The 24,576-nt window shown below is 39.6% G+C and overlaps 1 protein-coding gene across 2 annotated transcripts in view; it reads right to left on the bottom strand.

The window, feature by feature from the left end:
- Window positions 1–24,576, bottom strand: part of abca2 (ATP-binding cassette, sub-family A (ABC1), member 2) — a 123,925-nt gene that overhangs the window by 26,839 nt on the left and 72,510 nt on the right. For both annotated transcript variants that reach the window (XM_017691266.2, XM_017691267.2), the window contains 19 exons: window positions 23,175–23,296; window positions 21,044–21,142; window positions 20,313–20,492; window positions 19,794–20,015; window positions 17,819–18,174; window positions 15,737–15,896; window positions 15,209–15,337; window positions 13,740–13,907; window positions 12,300–12,396; window positions 11,940–12,113; window positions 8,918–9,020; window positions 8,551–8,665; window positions 7,101–7,291; window positions 6,702–6,852; window positions 6,337–6,541; window positions 5,721–5,879; window positions 4,245–4,425; window positions 3,606–3,818; window positions 1,462–1,658 (listed from right to left, as the gene is read on the bottom strand). In XM_017691266.2, the coding sequence (XP_017546755.1) occupies window positions 1,462–1,658; window positions 3,606–3,818; window positions 4,245–4,425; window positions 5,721–5,879; window positions 6,337–6,541; window positions 6,702–6,852; window positions 7,101–7,291; window positions 8,551–8,665; window positions 8,918–9,020; window positions 11,940–12,113; window positions 12,300–12,396; window positions 13,740–13,907; window positions 15,209–15,337; window positions 15,737–15,896; window positions 17,819–18,174; window positions 19,794–20,015; window positions 20,313–20,492; window positions 21,044–21,142; window positions 23,175–23,296 (3,222 nt within the window). The remainder of the gene's footprint in view (window positions 1–1,461; window positions 1,659–3,605; window positions 3,819–4,244; window positions 4,426–5,720; window positions 5,880–6,336; window positions 6,542–6,701; window positions 6,853–7,100; window positions 7,292–8,550; window positions 8,666–8,917; window positions 9,021–11,939; window positions 12,114–12,299; window positions 12,397–13,739; window positions 13,908–15,208; window positions 15,338–15,736; window positions 15,897–17,818; window positions 18,175–19,793; window positions 20,016–20,312; window positions 20,493–21,043; window positions 21,143–23,174; window positions 23,297–24,576) is intronic.

Here is a 24,576-nt window from a genome sequence, read left to right as displayed (position 1 = left end):
GTAGAGACATGCACCACTGAGGATCGAGGGGGCGACGGTGGAAAGGGTGAACAGCTTCAAGTTTCTTGGTGTCTACATATCCGAGGATCTCACCTGGTCACTCAACACATCCCACATCATCAGGAAAAGCCAACAACGCCTTCACTTCCTCAGAAGGTTTAAAAAAAGTCAACCTGCCACAACAGCTCCTCTGCAACTTCTACAGAGCCACAGTGGAGAGCATCTTGACCAGCTGCATTACCGTGTGGTACGGCAGCGCCACTGCTGCTGAACACAAGGCCCTGCAGAGGATGGTCAAAACTGCTCAACACATCACCGCAGTTGTCCTCCCACCCACAGAGGACGTATATGACAACCGATGTGAGAGGAAAGCCACCAACATATCCTCGGACCCCACACATCCCAGCCACCCCTTGTTCCATCCTCTGCCATCCAGAAAGAGGTACTGGAACATCCGAGCCAGAACCACCAGGTTCAAGAACAGTTTCTATCCCCGAGCTGTCAAACTGGTCACACCGGCAGCATCGACCTGAGCTTAACAACAACACTACAGTCTGTTACTGACCAGCCTGATCACCCAGCACTCTACACACTGAGCTCCACCAGCTCAGAGGACTGTGCACTTCATCTCTGACTGAGCCTTATTTCTAGTATATTTATATATTTATACTGTTACTGTTTATTTAAGATGTTACCTGAACATTATGCTGCTACTCTCTACCTGCACTGTACACTTTATATACAGATCACTGTTTACATCTCTTTTTTTACCAATAGAACTTCTGCATTTACTGTACTGTACTGCAATTCACCAGCACACTTCTGTCTATATACCTGATACACTTGAATATCTGACTGTGCACTGACTGTCTATACATCCAATACACCTAGAACACTTGCCTACGCACATCTTGTCTACGTTCGACACCTGTACCTACCGACTGCACATTTTGTCTGTCTTTTACTGTCTTTTGTCTTTACACTGTTTACTATGCATCTTTTATTACTGCACTGGAAAAGTAGCCTGATAGTGTTTCGTTATACTGTACTACCCTGTATTGTATAATGACAATAAAGTTGAATTGAATTGAATTGAATGATACTCTCAGATATAACACACATTCATGTAAGCCATGTACAATCTATGCTATCTGGCTGCTACACAAATCAGGGAGTGAGCACTGATTTAACTCTTTTGCACAGCACTGTATTTATTAAACACTGATATATGCTGTATTTTGCTGCCATTTAATTAAAGCACTTGGTTACATTAGCTGTGTGTTACAGTGATTTTACCACAGTGAAGGGGGTTTAATGTTTCATGTTGTACAATATCCATTACGATGATAAAGCCACATTAGCACATGGCCTCTCGTGGCTTGTTGTTTTAATAAGCCTCAAAATTAATAACTGATTAATAACCCCACAGTATAAGGGGTGAAATTAAGCCTTTGTTCTGACCCTGTTTGTATTTGAGAATGAGGTCCCAGATCGCCCGCCGAGCGTACGGGTCCACTCCTGCAGTGGGTTCATCCAGAATGACTGCCCGCGAACCGCCCACAAACGCGATAGCCACAGACAGCTTCCTCTTCATGCCCCCGGACAGTGTCTGCACCAGGCTGTGACGCTTATTAGATAACTCCAGATCCTCAATCATCCTGGACAAGAAGAGACAGTCATCAAACACAGAGGCAACTGAGAAAAACATAAAAACGCATTTACATACATACATATTCAAAACATATTTAGTTTAGTTCTTCGGTAAAGAGGAAGGCATTGAGACTGAAAAATATTTTAGCACTAATTCAGCAGTTCTGTTCACAGAGCCGTGAGACATTAGATCTGAGGGGCCTGAAGGCGACACTGGACTGGTGAGTTAGATGAATGTTGTTGGTTTTATCTTAATGTACTTTACGATGTTCCTCTTTTGTTCAGTAATGATCACTGTGTTAAGGCTCTTACAAGCTGATAATGAGGCTATTATATTAAGTAACAGAGGCGTGAAACAGCACAAAAGCACCGCCTCTTACATAAGAAGCTCGCTGTGTCTGATGTGACAGATTAATAATGCAATACATTCAACTGCGGATCCAATATAGCCCTATATAAAAAAAACTCAACAAGTCTACATCAAGGGTCACAAGCCAAATATTAAGAAGAGCCATTTTGTCCTCTCAACAAACATCGAACCACCTTGGGAGCCACAACATTTTATGTCTATTTTACCATCGTGGCTGGAAATATGTGCTAATGTTCTTGTATTGGATAAAATACATAATATAAATGAAAGACTTACTTTGCTCTGCTTTAAGCTTTAGCTTAGCTATAGCTGCTTTTCTCACCTCTCCAGCAGGAAACCTTTCCACAAAAGTAGAATAGTTTCTTGTAAAGCGTCTTTTTATGAGGCTGAAGTTGCTTCTCATTCACCAGCTTCTTGTTCAAAATTTCCTGTCCCGCCTTAAATGGTGCCTGAGGCACCAGAATGTAACTGCTGTGTCGTTTAAGGTGGGACAATTCAAACAAAAAGCTGGCAATAAGAAGCTGATTTCTGCTTCGTGACTGTGCAGTGTTTCACAGTTCCTCACTGTAGTTTAATTTTGTCAGGAAACCAGCTGAAGTGATTATACATGCAAATAAGTCAATTTCTCTCCAAATGATCAATGTTAGTCTTAAATCTCTCTCTTTCCCTTTTCATTAGCTTAGAGCTAGGCGGGATTGCTGTCTGCGATGCTTTAGTGACCAGCAGTCTGCATGGCAATCTTCAGGGTTAAAGGGTGAATTACCAGTTAACTACATTAACTCCAGCGATTAAGACCATTTATTGTTAAAACTGTGTTAGAACGACCAGTAGAGCTTTATTTTACAGGAAAGGAGGATTATTTTAGTTTTACCTAAAAAATCTAGTTCTGCTAGTTCCAGAGCCGCATGTTGCAGACACTGCTCCACAAATAATCGTAATTCATTTTTACATTAACATTTTCCAACCTCTCTTTTTCCCTTACAATTAAGCAGACTGTTTCTGTTACTGTGTATTTAAGAGTGACATATGTAAATATTCTCTGTTCTGTCTGGCTGCATTACACTGTGCATCATTCAAAAAGCAATTCGGGCTAAAATGTACAGAACAAACAGTTACATTGGGACTGAAACCATCAGGGATGTCATCTTTTCCGATATGTGGATCCTTTGGAAGCCTACACCGATACATTTGCTGCCTGATAGCCAGGAACAGCACAACATTTTTGCATTTTCCTCACACCTTCCACTATAATTACTCTGCTACAGACTACAATCTGCAGTAACAACACTCTTTATCACTTCTGCGAGAACAGGTGCTGGCCAAACTGCTCTGGGCTGTTCAGAGGGTCATACATAAATGTGTTAATGGTTGTAACATCAACTATGACAGTTATGATGAATTCAAAATGAATTGTTTCCATATGTGCTTTGAATTTTTATGTATTTTAATGTTTGCCTAGTACATGCATAGTTTTTCATAGTATAAGCCCTTTAAAATGTTTGCATCTAAACTCCTAACACAAATTCAAGTGGAAAATGAATGACAATGACATTAAGCTGTTGTGTGCATAAGTGTGTAGACTGACTTGTCCATCTCTTTGCGGATGTCCTCTTCAGCCATGCCCTTCAAGCGCGAGTAGAACCACAGGTGTTCCTCCACACTCAGCTTGTCGAAAAGCACGTTGTGCTGGGGGCACATGCCCAGGTTCTGCCGGATGCGCTCCATCTCTGTGCGGATGTCGTGGCCGTAGATGGTGGCTGAGCCAGAAGTGGGGGGGAACAGTCCAGTGAGGATGGACCTAGAGATCATCATAATACAGTGACCAAACAGTGACTTGACTGTCCAAATATGGCATGCATCAGGTATGAGAGACTAAAGGCAGATACACTTTACTCTGCAACATGTGCTAAGTTCATAGGGACATCCTTACATATGCATAAGCATATTTATGAACAGCTTATGTCAGTACGGTACTTCAGTAACTAAATTAAAAGCACTGTGAGTTATTAAAAATACATTCTTAATTACACTACTGCCTTAAATGTTACATTACTTGGGAATGGTGCTTTATAACAATATTATAAATGAACAAATATGACTTTACTTGAAGGGTCTTTATGTGAATACAATGTCCTTTACTTCATAAAACATCTGCTCATAAATCCAATAGATCCCTATGTGAAAAGACACTTCACACTTCAGCACATGCATTTTAATCTCTTACATGGTGGTGGTCTTTCCAGCCCCGTTGTGCCCCAGGAAAGACACAACTTGGTTCTCGTGCAGGTTTAAGCTGAGCTTATTCAGAGCCAGTTTGCTGCCTGTCTTGTAGACTTTGGTGAGCTTGTCTATGCAGACCACTAGGGGCAAGTGACTGGGCTCCTCTTCTATTCCACGAGTTTCCTCTGGAGGGCAGCACACATCAAAATCAGTCACATGGACAATTAAACATTGTTGCATGACCAAATCAGTTACTTTAGCTAGTATTTACAGCTTTTATTAACACCTTTACTCAAAACTATAGCTGGACAGACCAGAAAACAAAAACACAGTGTCGTTGATGCAAATCATCCCTCTAACAAAGCATCAAAAGCTTCTTGAGTCCTAACTGCGCTCCCTTGTGGAGAAGCTTCGTTCAGATTCGTTCATGAATGAGTGAGTGAGTCAGGTAGTTAGTCAGTTACAAGCCAGGTTTAAGACGTGTTTTGCGTCTACAAATTATTGTATTTAAAAAAATAACCTTTTCTTCGTAAAATATACCTTAATAACAATGAATGTCACAACAATTAACATGACAAAAGAAACAATTGCTCTTGAGTCTTGAGTCATTCACACAGACAACAAATGATTGATATACAGGAAATGACTGTGAAATATGGTTTCTGTTGTAACAAAATCATTTCCAAAATTCAGGAACTGTAGAGTGGAAGGGAAAAATCTTCGTAACTTCTAATGTACATTAATGTAACAAGATTTTGAGTTATTTTGGATCATTTCTATTGGTTCCTTCATTAAGAAATGTTCACACAATATAAATGGCAGCTGGCATTTTCAAATTATGTAAAAATGAAGATCAAATGACCAAATGACCACAATGGAAATACGCAATTTTGCTCCAACTACAGCCGTATCTAAATAAGTGGCATGAGTTTGTCAAATAAGTGCTGCACTTTAAATAGACGACTGCCTTGCAGCCTTTTGTTGAGTTAAATACTTTTTGCATCGCATCAGTTTATGGAGAAAGTCCCACCCTTAAATAAAAAGAGCCAATCTGCTTGCTGGTTATGCTGGAGGAACGATGATATTGTGGTGCTAGCGGGAAAAGCCGCCCCTCGTTGTGGAGATCTGTGCAAACGCGGTAGCCAGAATATTTTAACAAATCATAGCCAAACACTTTAAAGTCTTTATATGTTTTTCGTCAGACTTTACTGATTACTTCAAATATATTTTTAAACAGTAATTTGACCTTTTTTGGTTTCTCGCTATTCAGAGAGAGAGGATCCTGGTCTCGTATGACTGGTGAAGTTGCAAAGATGACCACTGATTGGACAGATTTTCTCATGAGGACTTTCCAGCTCTGACTTTTAAAGTGCTATTACAATGTTATATCATTAAACACAGCTTTACGACCAGATACCCCCTGCCCACCTGTCATTTAAAAAAATAAATGAAATGGAAACTCATTTGAAATCAGTTGTACCTGAGCGTCTGTGCTCCATTGCACATGCCTGATCCTCCTCCATCACACTCAGCCTGGCACTGCTCCCCCAGGGCCACTCCCAAGTCTCAATACGCCCACTGCCCAGCCAATAAGACTTCTGCAGGGGGAAGTACCATGGCCGGGGCAGCCCATACATCCCTGCGGAGTCAAATGAGTGTTATGGAGATTCAGAACAAAAAGTACAGACTTTAAAGTCTTAAAAGCTCTTTACTGCAGGACATTTGCCTCTTGAGGATAAAGCTAGTGACTGACAGTTTTCACAGAAGGTTCCCTTTGATAAGAATAGCTGAAGAAAAATGAACAATGGCCTTTAATACCATTACTGTAGCACTTCCACAGCACAATGGAGCTGAACCAGCAGTGCTTAGAAGCAAAGGATAAGGGGAACTTTGTGTACTCTACACAAATAAATAAATAAAATAAATAAATGTTTAACAACATATTTTCATCCTCTACCTCGAGCCACTGACCAATCCATACTCCCTTCACAAATGCATTCTTTCTTAGCTACTGTTTCTAGGCTAGACACATTTTCCAGAACACTAGAATTGAGTGACCACCATAATATCTGTGCAATAACTGCAACACAGCCCACCTGGATGAACAGCCTCTATGTACCAGGTCAGCACTCCGTACACAGTGGCGTCGATGATTAGCATGACCATGGACAGCAGCAGGTTAAAGTCATCGCCCTCTACTGGTGACTGGTTGATGGTGCGCCACTGGATGCCCACTCCAGCCACCTCATACAAGGCAAAGTACTTTGAGCCCAGGCCAAAAGCAGTGGTGGACATCAGAGACTGTGGGCGGAGAGGAAGTTGCATAGGAACAGAAGGACAGATGGTAGCTTAGATAAAGTTGCCAAGGAGAATACTGCCTATTTTATCTTAAAAGACCCTGTACATTGGGGTGATGGTGGCAGTGCTACATATTGTAAATGGGAATGAGGATGTTTCCTACCGCAATGCACTTCTCAAAGGCAGTGATCTTGTCGTGGGCCACCTCCTCTCTAATGGCCACATACATGTAGGGAACATAGCTCAGGAAATAAATAATCCCACCACATGCTGAGGCCAACTTGGCTTTGGAGTAGATCACTGACACCAGGAAACTAGCAGGGGTAAAAGCAAAGAGATTATTCAGTAGAACAAGCAGATGCTAGACAAAAGTCTGGCTTTGAGATGACTGCTAATTTTGTTTCTGCCATGCCACACACGTTTTTCCATTTTTATAAATTACTCTGTATCTGTACAGTTTACACATAATTCTACATAGTTTTTGCCAAAACATTCCTAACATTAACTAATAATGACAGTAAACTAGTAAAAGAGTGGAATTAGGTGTTGTAATGAAGATTACCAGAACATGATGGTGGCAATGGCATAGACGGTGAGGAAGAGCCAGATGATGAAGGGGTCACTGTGGAGGAGAACCTTGCCATATTTCAGTATGGCCGTGAGTGCGGTCACTGAGATGGAGAGCTGCACAAAGCCAGTGATGAACCAAGCAACCCAGTGAACAGCATTATTCAGACCCATCATCTTCATCACCTGAGTGAAATCAACGTCATCATCATCAGAATAATATGTATATTGCAGCAGTTATTCAATCAATTATTTGAGTTGATTAGTCATCAACGAGGTTAACTATGGCAAAATGTTAATGCACTGAGGGCTCGGCAATACAACAATATTTATAATTATCATAATAAATGATGTCACAAAATAATCTGCTTTTCTGAAGGCATCACCAGTATTTGTAGAACACTGATCAACTTTATGTTTCATTATAAAGAAAACAAATTTAGTCCTGTTTAACTGGAGTTAGTGGAACATAGTACGCCAAATATCGATTCATTGATTAAATATTAAAATGTAGCAATACTAGCTCTTTTTTCTCTGTCCCAACTGATCACATATCTGAGAAAATAAATACCATGACATATTATCGTGAAAATGTCTTCAAATATTGCAATATTATGTTTTTGCTTTGTTGCACCCCTCTAGAATCAACATTAAAATAAAAGCACTCTTATGATGTATATTTTTTTATCTAATGCATGCTCTTGTTCTGACACCACAGGAAGTATCGGGGCCATATAGCTTATAATGTTTCATACCACCATAAAAAATGGAAACACTTTTCACAGATTGTATTTTGAATGATGCCGGTGCTTTGATGGGGCAAAATGAGAGGAAATCATTAACCTGTTATTGAAATAGTAGCTAGTGCAGTACTAAATTATAATATTAAACAGGCACTCCGGAAAAGATGACCGCAACATCTGTTGTAAACATGCATATTCACATCTTACAGTAGTGCTGCAGCAGTTCCTAAAGTGAAAGTTCCTGGTTTAGATCAAATAAATTTTGATTAAATAAAAAGTATTTTGGAGTGAACACTTGGGGCAGGATGTTTGATTTCTTTTTTTGCTCTAGCTGGTTAATTCTAAATAAATTATTCTTTTTATAAAGAAAAAAAAGTTTAAAAGCCAACTGTTAAAAGTTAGTGCAATCACTAATACTAGCTAGCACCACTGATGGATTTAGTAGCCCCTAAACAGGGGCTAGCAGTCAGGATTTGTTCAGTGAAGTAGGGATTCACAATGGTTGCATGATGCATTTGCATAAGGCATACTGGGTATTGTAGTTAATACTGATGAACGAAAACATGAAAACAAACAACTGTTCATTCTGACGAACCAGTGAGGCTGAGGGGTGCAAAGTGCTTACATAATGTAATTACATAATGTGAGAAATAACCTAATAAATGCTAATTTTAGACTCATAAAACATGCAATGGTCCTCACCTCTTTGAGTCGATGCTCCTTTTCAGCCACTATGTGCTGGATCATCATGGCCACTGAGTAGACCCAGGAGATGACCATACACAGGGGCATCATGTGCTCTATTACAAACAGGAAACTGCACAGGCCAGCAGAACGTAGTGGTATATTAGTGCGAGGGTAATTCAGCAACATGACGTCAATGCATAGTAGCATATTACTGACAGTGTAACTGTCAATTATCAACACCTCCAACTTCACACTTTCACAGCCCTTTGATATCATTCTCACAACCAAAACCTCTGGGATTTGCCTAATGATGGCTGAGGTGGAAGAAAAACTGACAAACACACACAGAGTGATGAACACGTATATTAACAGAGGGGCTTACTCGTCTCTGGTGTAGCACGGGTAAGGAAACATCTGGACATAATTCCCAGGCTCCACGACATCGTGTCCAACAAACGTGTTAATAATCGCTCTCTCCATCATATCTATGAGAAAATGACCGATTGAAATTTATCACATTCACAAACATGCAAATCATGTACGTAATGCATTCTCATAACATGTGTTTAACACTTAGAAGACACAGTTGTTGCCATTAATAATACAAGCACAATGTAATTTTAGATGAATTACTTCTTACTCATATAAGTAACATTGAAACAAGTAGATCAATTCTGTGGAAAAGGCAGATTTTAAAGGGTTAAAGGTTTACCAATACCACATGAGTGCTTAAGTAGAAGAGAAGATATTTTATTATAATTTGAATTTGATCACTTTATTTGGAGTGGACCTTTCTAGATGATTAATAAACTCTTAACAGAGTATCAGTAACACATTAACAACATATCAGTGAAGTAGCAGTAGTGAAGCATCTGAATACATTGAAGTAAATATCTTATAGATGTTCTGTTGATGCATTACTTACATTAAGCCGATGTATTGTTAATACATTACTTCTATTACACCAAACCTAATCTTACCCCACCTTACCCAGATCTTAACCCTAACCCTGGGCCTAATCCTACCCCTCATATGTTTTTGATATGTTACTGAGAGTCTGTTGAGTGTTTGTTTTATCTAAAATTAACTCAAAATAAAGTGTCACCGAAGTTATTGTTATATAGACAGTCTTGATTTGGGAAAGAAAAAAAATGGAATTCAATTGAATTCAATGCACCTACCCCAGACACCATAGCAACCACCTAGCAACAACCTGGAGCATCATAGCCACCATTTAGCAAAGCTCTAGCAATAACATATGAACCATTTAGCAATGCCCTAGCAACCACCTGGGACAACATAGCAGTTACCTAGCTACTCTCTAGCAACCTCCTTAGCACCCCCAAAACAACACACTGGCAACCATCTAAAAACCACCACAGCAACACCACAGCAATACTGGAGAACTGCTTAAGCTGTGCAATCACTTAGGATTTCCTTCAGGAAATGCAATTTTCTACTAAAATATGTCATTGGATTACATTAGAATAGCATAATAAAACCAAAGTAATAGCGCTTTGACACTTAGGGGTTAAAATCGTTCCAGGCAGTTCTTGTAATACAGTCATTTAAAACCACCCTTGTGTTGGCTGAGTGCACTGAGGGAAAAGATCCGCTCTGGTTAGCTTTTGTAAGCTTTTAAATAAAAGATGATGCAGTGCAGAAAATCGCAGAGGCATCACTTTCCTTCCGCACCTTCACAGGTGTCCCAAGCCTAGCATAACCAGGTAAGCAGTAAACCAGAATGCACTCCGTTCTGAATGAAACATCAAACACCCAACACTTCTCCCATGGCACTCTGGTCCTCTGTGGACACTTCTTGAGCAGGTGATTTATTGCTCTGCCTACAGTTTTGTTAGTTCAGTCTTTTGGACAAACTGCAGAAACAATGCTCAGGAGTTGAGCTTGGATGAAAATGTACATTCCTCAGCCAAAAAAACCACCAAGCTCACAATATCTTCATCAACAATAGAGAACAAAGAGTGCAGGAGAATCTGAAGAGCATCTACATAAGCAACTGCCTGAAATAACCACATGGAACACATGGTTTTGTAAAATGCATTGCAATGTATTTTAATGCATTACAATGCGATTTCTAATCGCAGATTCCATGCTTAGTAAAGCACACAGGCTATCAAAAGATTTTAATACAAATGAGCATCTTCTGTTTGTCTTTTCGTAATAATTAACCCTAAAATATTAAACGGAATGATGGTCTTGCCATTTCTTTGCAAAACTAAGGGGAAAGTTGACAAAAGTTAGGCCTACTTTAGGAATAAGGCCAAAGCCCACCATTTAATTTTCATTTGAGTTTTAATAAGAACAAGAGGTTTGGACAAGAAAACTGTCAAATCACTATTTAGACAAAACCTGCTCTACATATGTATCAAGGCAGACACTATGAGCCTCTTTATATCTTGCAACAAAATGTTGTTTTTGGGGTCCAGATTTCACTTTCACACGTGAAAAGCCCGGTGTAAACACTCCAAACATGCCGAGCTCGATCCTTGGTGATTCTACAGCCATCCATAGCTGATCATATCATTTACATATCACTCAAAAGACAGAATTATTGTTTTAGTGTAATCTCTAATCAAAGTGTACTGACTTTTCCTCCCCCGTGAAAACGTGTTCTGAATTTTGGATGGTATCAACACGCACCAGCAGGCAGGGACAAATAAATATTAATAATATTGTCATGTTTCACCTCCTTCCTCTTACAACCCCACCTATCATCCAGTGAAAGGGCTCAGCTAGACCAGAGATCCTCTCTAATTATGTTTGATCACATTACAGTACTGAAAGAAAATGCACAATAGACGGGATATTGCCCCCAAAGTTTTTAATGGTTATATATTTGTTCGTTTTGTCTTTATATATATATATATATATATATATATATATATATATATATATATATATATATATATGTATATATATATATATATATATATTCCCATGTCTTGTGGCCTCACCAGCCCCACCCATCTCTGGGCAACTACTTTATTTTAATATTTGTAAGTTTAATATTAGTTTATGTTTATAAAAAACAGCATGTATGTACAGATTATCACTGCTGTCGGAAGAAAACCTCCATTTTTGTTGTTTTTCAGTTTTTGACACTCTGAAAATGCCTGTTGCTCTTTACAATATGTGCACATTTCATGATAGATGGACCACAAAAAGGACCTAGAATGACTTATCTGACCCATACATACACGAACATGAAGACAAAACACCACAAGACAAAATATATATCAAACAGATAAAGTATTACAGAAGAATCAACCTAAATAAAAACATAGCATCAATATCTAGAACAGTAAGGAGGAAAAAAAGAGAATAAACAGGTTATTTTAAAGGCTTATATCTACAAAAAACTGGGGAGATTCTGCTGTGTGTACCTTGGATCCACACAAAGCCGTAGAGGAAGTAGAACTTTCCGCCTGTGTTGGGTCCCGGCCGCCAGTAAGCGCGGCGGATCTCGTTGGTTTTCTCAGTGAAGCTGGAATTCTGCCTGATCTTATACTGCACATGGGGAGGCAGAGAGCCATCTTTGTTGGTCTGGAAAATCACGCCTACATGCAGAACACAAAGCCACAGAGAAAGGTCACCACTGCGTCCTATTAGACTCTCTCTTAACAAGCTGCTACATCCAGCGCAGCCAGCAGCAGGAACATGTTCTTCATCAAGTATTTACTAACTGTGGCTGTGGGAGTTGTAGAGAGAAAGCCTTTAGGAGATGTGATGGAGGGGTCACTCACTTGCGAAGACAGAGACGTTGTCCTGATAGGCCTGGTTCAGCGTGTAGTTAACTATACTCTCCTCATCAGGGAAGCCTTTGAAAATATCCACACTGACCTGAATGAAGCATGAGCACAAACAGCTGTTTCATATAAAGGGATGTTAATAGAAATAATGTTGAAAACATTCTTCAAATGAATATCAATATTTCCATTAGAGCTCTCAACATGTAGTACGCTACGTGATATTTTTGTAGCCCTGACACTTACATACAATAACAATGAAATGTTTGACTGAATATATTTTTTTGCATAATCTTAAAACATGTTTAGTTAAGATGTTAACAATGTCTGACAACCTTAATGGCTCTAAAAGCTTCCTCAAAGAAAGTTATTACATGAAATGACTGTCTGAGACACTAATTTAGGATAGTTTTGCGATAAGGTTTTGGCCTAAAACATATTTTTAAAAGTCATTTATGGTGGAGAAGTGCATGCAGGGTGCAGGCAAAAGATTTTTTCTCTTGAGATCTATCACTATTTTATCATCCACAACAATACATATAAAAACCCAGAAGAAACCTGTTGGGTCACAGGTCATTTCAGACAGCAATAAAATTGCTATATTTGTTTGGTACAAATCTCAACTTTGAAGGGTTCCTAATTCCTTAAAAGTTTCACTAAAGCTGCATTAAAAGTGCCTGGTTCTCATCACCACCTCGGAAAGAAAGAACGTACTGGCTCAGTATGTTTTTCTACAGTGAACCATTTCACACCAGCTTACTCTGAATGCCTTTGTTTACAACGATTTAATTATGCAGAATAAAAAAAAAAAACTGAAAAAAAAAACAGCAGAATTCCCCTTTAAATATTGAACATTTGTCTATAACACAAATATAAATTATATAATTATTATATAATATAGAATAATTTATATAATAAATGATATAAGCTACTGCATAGGTGTGAATTTATTTCCAAAATAAAAACATGTCACATGTTCCACCCCAAACAAATAGTTCTAATTTAGAACTTAAATTAAACCTAATTTTAATTCTTATGGGTGCCTCGTTAAAAGTTAAGTAGTAGAATTTCTGTCTTTTTGTATTGAAGCCAATTAGCTGTGATGAGTTATTAGTCTAAGTACTACTGTTTGGAAGAAGGCACATGATTCTGATTAATAATGTATATATTTTTTTTCATGGTTTTGAATATGAATAGCCTACGCTGTTATTCCTAAGTGTGTAATATAGTAAATAACTCAAATATCTCATTCTATGAGTAAATGTTTGACTGGTACTTTTGACTCCATACTACTTTTCATTATTCTTGATTTCTTGATTTTTGAGACTATTTTCACATTTTCTATAACAAATCCCTGGTCACTCCAAATAAATCACAAATTAATCTTTCATAAGTTTACGATGTCTTGATAAAACATATCAAAAGCTCAAATCAGACCTTTGACATAAACTGAGTCCAGCCACAGGCAGCGTTGTCGATGGTGTCCAGCTGCTCGAGCAGCGTGCTGATGTTGGGCAGGGTGAAGTTCTCCTGCAGTAGACTGTCCACTAGCTCACTGTCTGAAGAGTTCAGCAGCTCTGGGTGCCTCCGCAGGTCAGAGGTGAACTACACAGATGGATACAGGAGGACAGACATGGGGAGACATGATGTCAAGCATTTCTCCCCCTACGCCAAACGGTGTTGATCAGCCAACTGAAGAGATATTTTTAGATTTGCACTGGAGCTATGAGGCTAATATAGCTACTCAAGTATACCTCACCAGCACTGCACAAACTGCATGCCTAAATCACAGACTCAACTCAAAACATTTGGAGTTGTTACGTGTGAAAGTGCATTTAAAGTTAAGGCTACAATTAAGTTAACAATGCAGACAACAAACAATGAACAATTCACATATTTGACCATTTTGGGGCATGGGGTGGGGGGTGGGTGGGGGTGTGTGCAGGGAAAAGCTGTGTGAAGTGTTTGTGATACACTTTAATATACATAGATACAGCCTTTAATCACACAACTAAAGCTGCTCTTATTGATATGACATCTGTGGGAATACGCATCTAGGAAAAAAACTGTTACACGTTTGGCGCTGGAATGCAACAGAATCCAATGCTAAAAATGGTATGCCCCTGTTTTACCCCACGGGACTATGTTCTTGGCTAAATAACAGTCTATAAGTAAATTTTTCACACAAAACAAAGTATCTAAGCGCAAAAAAGGCCTGTTCTTCAATTTGAAAAACTACAAATGAATTAAAATCTATTTTACTGTATGCAACATTTTGTTTTTGGCACTGGTATACTCTAAACATTACACACAATACACGATAAAACACAATATTTAAACATGTTGTGGCAAATGAGAATTAAAACTAACATTACTGAATAACAGAGATTTAAACAATGAGCAGTTATTACACGAGAATATATCTTTAGTGTCATACGAAACAAGAATACTGCAGGAGCAGAACATTTTGGTAAATGAAGGGTGCTTTCTGGCTTGTAGCTACGTGTCTCACTCATGGGATGCTATTAGCACTTAAGTACTTCATTAAAAGGAGTCCTTCACTTCAATGACTGTCTTCATTTTTAACATGTGCATTTTTAACAGACTTTATAGTCTTTTTGAATCGTTTTTGTTTTGGTCCATTCATCACAAAATCTGAATATATCTTTTTGGATTTAAGTTTACAGGACAAGGAAATGGAAGTAAATGGATGTACAATTTTTCAAAAGTCATTTTGGATCATTTCTGGTTCTCCATTCATCACGAAGTTTTAACACATAAAGGCAACTAGCCTTTTCAAATTATGTCAAAAACAGAAAGATGTCAAAAATGGAGACGCAAGGTTTTATCCCGACACTAGCGATACGTTCAACTCTTCAATACGTGCTCTACTAATGGTGCATTACCTGTTGCAGCCAGGCCAGGTGGTTGTGGAGTTTGCCTTCCTCCAGAAAAGCCCTCAGCTCTGCAGAAATGTTTAGCCACACTCGGGCGTAATGGGTCACATTTCCCACAAACGCAAACGTCTCATTGGCCTAGAGATTGAAAGAGGCACGTACACTTCCATTAGCACTTTGTCCATCTCTCAGGCTTACAGGCTCCTCTCTGCACACTCATTCATTCTCCCTCGCTATTGAGGAACACATCGACACATTGCCAATAAGCAGGTTTACACAGCATAGAGGGATCAATAGAGCCGTGACTGCAAGGCCTTTACTGTGGAGCTACAAGACTTTGAGAGACGTCCACCGGTGCTGATAACAGGTGAAGCTGCTTGACATATTGACTCCAAACCTTTAACTGCATTTATGCCTTTAATTAAAACCTGTTAGTGAAAGGTCACTAAGGCAAAACACTGAGCAAGCACGGCAGATAGGGGCTGTCACGGAGCAATTCATTTGCATTTCTCTGACGGGTTTCAGAGATTGACTTGCCTTCTGGATGACCTTGTCCACCTGTGAGCCGATGGGTGAGTAGAGGATCTTTGGATTTGTAGTCATGAGGTGCACGAGAAGCCCTAAATTGCGCTGCTCTTTGCTGGTGAAGCCGAGCGAGCTCATGTTGCCCTGCTTCAAAGCTTCAGGCTCAATGATCCTGGTGAGAAAAAGAAAGTACAGGCTTAGTCATCAAGAAAAGCAGTGTAAGCTAAAAAAGGATTCAGTATCCCACACTATCACTCTGGGCCAGATATACATACGAGCGCAGGCGCCAAGTAAACGTGCTTTGATGCAGCCGCAATATGCGTTTGCAATTCACTGGAAATTAAGGTTTACTAGGGCTGCACAAGATGCACATAGAACCTGTTAATTGTGCCACTTGTGTTTTGAAGGTGGCATGAAATATTTGAGCCAACAAGCCCAAGACCAAAAAGAAAATGAAAGTTCAACAAGGAAGACATAGCTGTGTTCTTTCCCACCTAAACATTGTACAGTGGTGTTACTGTACTCCAGTTAAGAAAACAGAGTTTGTGAAACGATAACACTGACTACACACACACTGGCTATGGCTGCATAACATGTGCTCAAATACATACATCCAGGGGTTAAACTGGACCAGCGTACACTGGAAAAAGTAAATGTAAATCATTTTCACTGCAGTCTTCATGAAATCTATTTAAATATGTGATGGGATAAACTGAGCGGATGGGAAAACCATTAGTAAAAGAAATATTTGATAATAGATACTTTTTTACACTTCTGTGTTTGACACAGCAGAAGTCGTCATAGTAGGGAAAACATTACAGTAGTGGTGGTGTTTATGAGCGAGAATGATAAGGACTTTCGCAAATTTTTCCATGAAAGATGTTATTTGTTTGGTAGTTTTCATTTTCAGAGATGAGCAAGAATGAAAAGGTCTGCAGTAATAGTAGACTAATGATGCTGCTTCAGCAATGGATGTGCAAGTGGTACAGGTTTAAAGATGGTAAAAAGTTGTCTGTGATCTGAGAATGTGAAATTATCTACAAATAAAAGAAAAAATCTTGGTGCTACCTTACTTATCCAACATTAGGTACACTATCCAGTGATCTGTGGGGACCAGTCATATGGTTCTTTGCAGCAATTGCTGCTATTGGTTGATTGGCATGTTTTTATGCTTTTCCATAGTACATGTTAGTGTAAGGCTAAAGTTGGCTTCCTATTTGTCAGCTTCTTTTTTTTTAATTTTCCATTCCACCTTAAACGGAGGCGCACGGTTTCAGGTTAAACGGAAATTCGCTGGCACCAGAACGTAACTGCTGCATGGATTAAGGTGGAAAGAAAAATGCTCTCTCCTAGTAATCTCTTTAAAACAGCAGGCAGCTGGTTGAAGCATATAGTTAAAAAGGACGGGAGGAACTCAATGCCAGATGGCTGGCATCATTGGGCCTCACATTCACCAATGTTTTTTCTTAAATTAGTTGTTGAGAAAGGCCCTGAGAAAACATCTACATCAGATTCATGATGTTTTCTTAAACTGCAGAATTGTTCACACCCTTGTGCTCTTGAGTGTCTGTAGATTCTGTTCTTCCTCAAGAACAAATCCCAAATAAGAAAACACTGGTGAATGTTAGAATCTTCATGAAAACTGAGAAAGAAACTTAAGAAAAAATTTTTCAGTAGTAATACTGCAGTAGTTCACTTTGCTAGTTTAAAGGCTTTCGTGTGACTTTCAGCAAAGAGTCTGAAAAAATCTTTTGCTGTAATTTTTATGCCAAAAACTGACAAATAAGGAACGGTGAAATAAGAAAATGAATTCTCTTAATTACGTCATTAAGACAGAAACAGAACGCTTATTGGTTTTAAACACACTTTCTCATGAAATCAGTGCTGAGAAAGAATGGGAGACGGCCATGGAATAAACAGAGCTAAACAATGTTTATTCTTGCAAAGTAATTTTGCAAAGTACTAAAAAAGAACCAATAAAAGCAGCAGTAGAGCACTAAATCAATAAGCAGTACTGATTACTAAGAAACAATATGGGAAAAGACAAACAACACCCATCCTCAAACACACACACACACACACACACACACACACCTATTATTCCCACACAGGATGGGCTGCAGTCCAGCCCACAGCTGAACAAAAGCAGAGAACTGTGAGTGGGGGTTTTCTGCCTCTGCCTCTTTCCCCATAGACTCCTCCTGCCCTCCCTCTGTAGATCCCTCTGTTGCGTTGGGGCCCCAGGTGGTGCTGTTGGAGCTCCAGGTGGAGTTGTTGGCTGTGGGTGGAGTCTGGTGGCCTGCACATGCCCCCTTAGGCAGCAGCTTAGCCAATCCTGACAGCAGATCCACATCCCTCAGCAACCGCTCCACTTCAGCGAGGTCCTTCAGCAAAGCGCCCAGGTGAGACTGAACCGGCAAAACAGACACATTTGCCTGATCCAGCCGCAACTGTGGAGGAGAGAAGGATGAGTAGAAGAATGAAAAGTTGGGTGGTTGGATGAGTGGATGGACAGATGGTGGATGGATCAAGGAAAGTAAGTTAGATAAGCAGAGGATAAACAATAAAGGTGGATGCAGGAGGGTGGATGCATAAAGAGGTATGTAGGAATTGAGAAAGGATATGACAGCAGATTTGAGAGAGGATGGAAGAGATGTATGTATGGATGAATGTATAGACCGATGGATGTATGGACAGAAGGAATGGAAGGTCAAAGAATGAGTGCAAAGTGGATTAAGAGCAAAAGACAGCATCAGAGGAAAGAGCAGATGTTTGGAAGGATGTAGAGCAGAGAAACAGAAAGATGAGTTAAGGGGCTGTTAGGAAGGGTCTCCTTGGACAGTGTTCTCCCTCAGAAACCAGAGAATGAAGCAATAAACCAGCTCGGCAGATCCCGCTAAGACCCAAGTTTAGAGCATGCCCGGTGCAATGATGAACAAACACTCTCGTATAGAGACAGAGTTTATTCAGCATAAAGCACACAGAAGAAGGGGAAGTCCCCTCTTTTATAAACACAGAGAGCCCGTCCCACGTGCTCGCAGGCAGTCAAGGAAGGGCCTGACCACATTCTAACATATGTCGTAACCTGCTTGTCCATACATGGAGTTGTTTTTCTCCATCTCTGGATGTGCTCAGTTCAACATCAAAATCCAGTAAGTCAAAAGTGCAAATGGGCTGCAGAATGAAAGAGGAACAATAGTTATTAACAGCCTGTAAGTATGCACAAAGGGCAGACACCCTTGCACCCTCAGCAGAGTCTGATTTTATTAATACATGTTAGTCACTGGGGAAGAGACAGGCCAAAGGAAAGTTAACCCTTTCAGGGGCAAATTATTTAAGCAATACAGAGATTGAGGAAAGAACGGATGGATGCATGTATGCATGGATGGATGGATGGATGGAAAATCAAAGGAGGAGTGTAAAACTAATTGAAACAGAGAGTAGTATAGGGATTGAGGAACAAAATAATGGATGGATGGATGGATGGATGGATGCATGATCAAAGGAAGAGGGTAAAACTGATTAAAAGAGGAGTATAGGGATTGAGGTACAAAAAAATGATGGATGAAGGAGGAGGAAATAAATTGAGGGACGAAAGAATTAATGGATGGATGGATGGATGGATATATAGATGGATGGATGGATCAAAAGATAGAAAGACAGATGGTGGATTGATGGTAAGAAAATCAGAGAAGAAGGTGAAAAAACAAGATGACAGCAAGAGGAAGGAAGAGATGGATGAACAGATGGATGGATGCATCGATGGAGGTGGAAATGGATTGAAGGATGAAAGAATGGATGGATGGATGGATGGATGGATGGATGGATGGATAAAAAGATGAATGGAGGACTGATAATAAGAAAAACAGAAGGAACAAAAGCAAGGGATGACAGAGAGAAGAAAGAAGAGATGGATGGATGGATGGATGGATGGAGAAAAAGATGAATGGAGGACTGATAGTAAGAAAAACAGAGAAGGAACAAAAGCAAGGGATGACAGAGAGAAGAAAGAAGAGATGGATGGATGGATGGATGGATGGATGGATGGATGGATGGATGGATGATCTACCTTCTCTATAATCCTCTGGGTGTCAATCTGGTCCCTCAGCTCTTGACTGATCTCTCCAAAACGCTCCGCCCTCTGTCCTGGCTCTCCTCCACACACAGCCGCCTGATAAGTCTGTAACAGTGACTGCTGCTTCTCAGGGACCAATAAGATCTTATTCAGCTCACTGTTCCCACCCTCTCCACAGGTCAGCACCTCCAACACTCCACCGGTCAGTAGAATTCCCTGATAAAATAAACAGGAGTTTATAGGCAGTTTATAATTGACAGTATATAAAAATTCACACTGTAAGAAAAAACAGCATTATTCCTCCCCAAAATGTTCAGCTCAGACCTGATCTGATTGAGTTTACTCAGGTACCACATGGCACAGCTTGATTATCACACTTAATAAGTGTTCATTAATAATTAATAATTAAGTCTGGAGAGAAGTCCATTATTCCTTACAGTGTAGACAGCAGTAAGAATGACATGACCATGGCAACAAAAGATGCTGCACAGTGCAGACAGAAGCCTGACTGACCTCCATCTCTCGCAGACCCTGAGGGTCATATTTTTGCGATGCTGCCCCTGTCCCGACGAGACCGAGGGCCTGAGAGAGCAGCCTGAGCAGAGCCTGCCTTTCAGCTGCTTTAGCGGGGTCTCTCAGTGCCTTCTGCAACAGCCCACCCTCTAGACTGTGCCAGCCCCCTAGTAGCTGCTCCTGCAGACAAACATTCAGCAGCATTTAAAAGAACAGTGAAAATCAAACTGAGCCCTTATCCAAAATGTAATTCATACCTGTTGAGTGCTTCTTTAGTTTCGACTGGAGCTATGATGCAAATTTAGCTAACAAGTGATGGAAGTTTATACCCCACCAATTAGCAATTACAGACAAACACAGATAAAGCTACACAATGTAAGATTTGGAGAGTTGTAGAAATTGTGTAATTGCACACAACATATGGAAGAACATTTTGTAACGTGTTGCGCTTTGAACTCCTTTTTCGTGAATTGTGAATGTGATGAAACAGGACTCAATGACAACTCAGTCAAAACTTGGCGAAGGTCTTCCAGATCTAGAAGGTCATTTCGTGAATCTCCCTGTATATATATCAGTATACACAGTATTGTGGAGTGTTGTGCTGAACATCCATGGCACTTCCATCTATATTCATTAAGATATAAGATTTTCTGCACCCTTTGCTTTGATGTCAGACAATGGATGGTAAGGCTGGTGCGGCACTGCGTGTATGTGATGAGCTCACACTGTACCTCCAGCTGTAAAACTTTCTCTCCCGGGCTGTGAGCACCATGCTGACCCTCTGCCCAGCTCCCTCCTTTAGGATATGTGCCAAAGATGAGGTTATACACCTGCACCGAGTATACACACACACACACACACACACACAGACACACACACACATATTCTCAGTGAATCCACATTCTCAATGACTTTCAATGACAGCGATGCTTCAGAGAAGAAGATTAAATTAAGAGGGGTGAGCAGTAAAAAAGTCAGATAACAGATAAGAGCAAATCCTGAAAGACAGGGTGACTATAAATAAACAAGCACAAGCCAAGAAGCAAACCCTCCAAAACAGCTGAGCTCGCCACACATTAAAATCGCCAATACTGAACTCTGACAGGAGTTAAATTTACTGCCTCCGAGTTATATTTACTCCACTGTATGAGTGGAGGAGTTACTTTAACTCTGCTGATGTTACTGAGTAGGTGCTTGTGACAGGTGCAATTGGCCTGAAGCTAACAGGCTGAGGCGGATGCTGGATTCTGGTCCTATGCTCTTATGCTTAGGGTTCAATTTCCCAGTCATAATTACATAATTACAAAGTCTTTGCATTACAATGCTCTATAGTCAGAAACATTATGGGCTAGTTGGCTCATCTGATCTATTCCTGCACCATCCTAACATTTTTCCCCATTGTAAAATAAAGCTACATGCCAAAAGTGTCTTTTATTACAGACAGACAGACAAACAGAATTCTGTATTATACAATATTAAAAAAATACAACAATATTTTATGAAAAACAGCCTATATAGTTCAGCAATATTAGGCTGTGATTGAAAGAGACATAATGGTGAAACATTATTCTGTGAATGGCACAGTGGTTTTTAAAAGCTTTATATATTCAGGGGAAATGATTTTTGAATTCTTGTTCATTTTTAAATCGTTGAGATGTAAACAAAGTCATTCACAGTGATTTGATGTGAAATGCTCTGTTCTAGAGAAACACACCGACTCACATCTAGCACATAACTGATGACAGGAATCAGTGGCCACTTGGAAACGTATTCATCTTAGTTTCAATGCTTAAAAGGATCCATTTAGATTTTGCAACTGTCAAAAAATAAGTGCTGGAACTTGGGGACTAAAAAATTAAAATTCCAGATTTATTTCCACTTTCCACTTAAACATTTCCTTTAGGAGATTTTAATGCAGCTCACTTAACGGTAAAAGGGTAATTTTATGGCCAAAATTCACTTGTGGTGTTCTAAGCAAGTGACCACTGATACTCAAACAGTTTAGTTCCTATAAAAGCTTCCTGACAGAAAATTATGACATGAAATAGTTATGAAAACACTGCCTGAGGTCTGAGACACTGTTTTAGACATTGGTAGTTTTCAGAAGGTTCTGAAATACATGTATTGTGGAGTGTTACATGCAGTGTGTTGTCAGGCAAAATAGTCCTCAAAGAACTGCTATTTTGATATTACCAATATTACACATAAAAATGTAGAAGACGTGTAGGTTCACTGGTGGTTTCTGATTATAAATAAAATGGCTATTTTGCACTACTGACATTGTGACCCTTGGTTCCCATCACCATAAGTGTAAAGAAGTCTGAATCAGTTTCTCTATTAAGTCTGTAAGTTTCTCTACAATGCATCATCCCACACCAAGCCTCTCTGGATAACTGTATTTACATCTGAACCACTGATTTATGACAATTATTCATAATAATATATTATGAAATTTCTCTTTAATACAGAATTCAGTGTTAAGACATTTACAAAATGAAAAAAAAATTCTTTATATTTTTGCAGTCCTTTCGTCGTAATTACATTAAATAGTTTGGCAAAAGTAATGGCATTTGAGGGTAAAGGTTTAGCTTTATGTAAAGGAAAGGGAACCTGTATATGATGACTATGATAGCACAAGAAGGCAGCATTAATATGCATGGCACTACAGCGCTTAAGTCCATGAGCATTAGCCGGGACCATTAGCATATTCCCATTCTGCTGTCAAGAAACACAATCCGCACCGTTACCGATTGTGCTCCTTGACAGCAGAATGGGAATATGCTAATGGTCCAGGCTAACGCAGAGACTTCAAAGAGCAGCGCTGGACAGAATGAGCCTTTGAAGTGGAGTCGAGAGATGAACCTCTTTCAGGTTGACGGGGGAGGAGAGTAGCAGGCTGGCTGTGTCGTTGGCCAGAGAGAGGTTTCTGATGAGGAACTGCTGGAACATAGACTGGTTCCGCAGGACGCTGCCCACGGTGAAGCCTGAAATCAAAAGAACATGTAGAGTTAGACACTTATAACAGGACAGAAACTACTTGGTAGTTTGACAGTTGACAGAACTGCTAGCGTTAGAAGCTGCTATTGAGAAGATAATAATAATAATACAGTGTTATAAATAGTATATATTTAGTGTTTGATCATATGCAAAAGTTTATACACCCTGAAATGACATCTTTTGTTGGGAAAATAGGCACACGTCCTCTAGAGGGTAAGTGGAGCTGTAGTAGCACAGAGATGTACTTAAAGAGTAACTACACCCCACTGTTTTTAGCTAACTCCATCTCTAGCTCATCTTTGAAAAAATGCTCAAAAATAGGAGGGGCACGCTGGGAGGGGCACTGCAGTGATCTGCAGGCTTGGAGGTGGGGCTGTGAGGGAAACCAGGTGGGCTGGGCTGCTGTGTTTAACATTAGTAACATTAGCTACCAGAAAATATGGAGAGTAGCAGAAGCAAACAGGCTGATGATTTTTCTACTACCATCCTCATCTTAACAGGGGTTCAATGTTTCTGAGCCACTGACTCGAGCCGTTGAAGAGTTAACATAATGGCAGAAAATGATTAAGAGCCAGCGGAAGAGGCGTAGAAATGGTAGAACATTCCCGAAAACAGTGACAGCTATCTTGTAATTATCTGTTTAGCAGGTCCATATTCAATAAAACAAATCAAAAAGTTAGATCAGTTCAACATCGGTCGACAGAGTTGCATACTGCGACATGTCATCGTACTTTGGTGCGAAAACATGTCATCCGTGCCTTTAGCAGAGTTGAACCAGAGGGGCACTGCAGAGGGAAAACTGACACAATAAAAAAAGATATTTTCACAGTTTGGAGATGTGTTCACATTTTAAGCAATGCTGGTATATTTTATTATTACAGAGCAGAGCATTTCAGCAACTAATGAAACAAAAGATCTTAGGGCACTTGCTGCATATACAACATATTCTAACATATTAGTAGTACATACTGGCACTTACATATCATTGCTGTCCAAAGAAAAGCAGTAGTAACTTCTCAAAACAAGGCAAAAACGTTAATGTAAGTTACGGTAAAGATTTTTTACTCAGTGTGAGTCTCTGAGTTTCATCACATGATGTAAAAGACGGTCATCGCGTCAGATCATGTAGGAAAATGAAATTTGACAACAGCAGATATATATGATTTATATATGACAGCAACTCTCTCTCTCTCTCTCTCTCTATCTATATCTATATATATATCTATATCTATATCTACATATATATATGGAACATAAATCTGGAACA

This window comes from Pygocentrus nattereri, chromosome 20 (genome assembly GCF_015220715.1).
Source record: "Pygocentrus nattereri isolate fPygNat1 chromosome 20, fPygNat1.pri, whole genome shotgun sequence".
NCBI classification, from domain to species: domain Eukaryota; kingdom Metazoa; phylum Chordata; class Actinopteri; order Characiformes; family Serrasalmidae; genus Pygocentrus; species Pygocentrus nattereri.
Note: the sequence above shows the minus strand (reverse complement) of the source record. Positions and strands in the feature narration are given on the sequence as shown.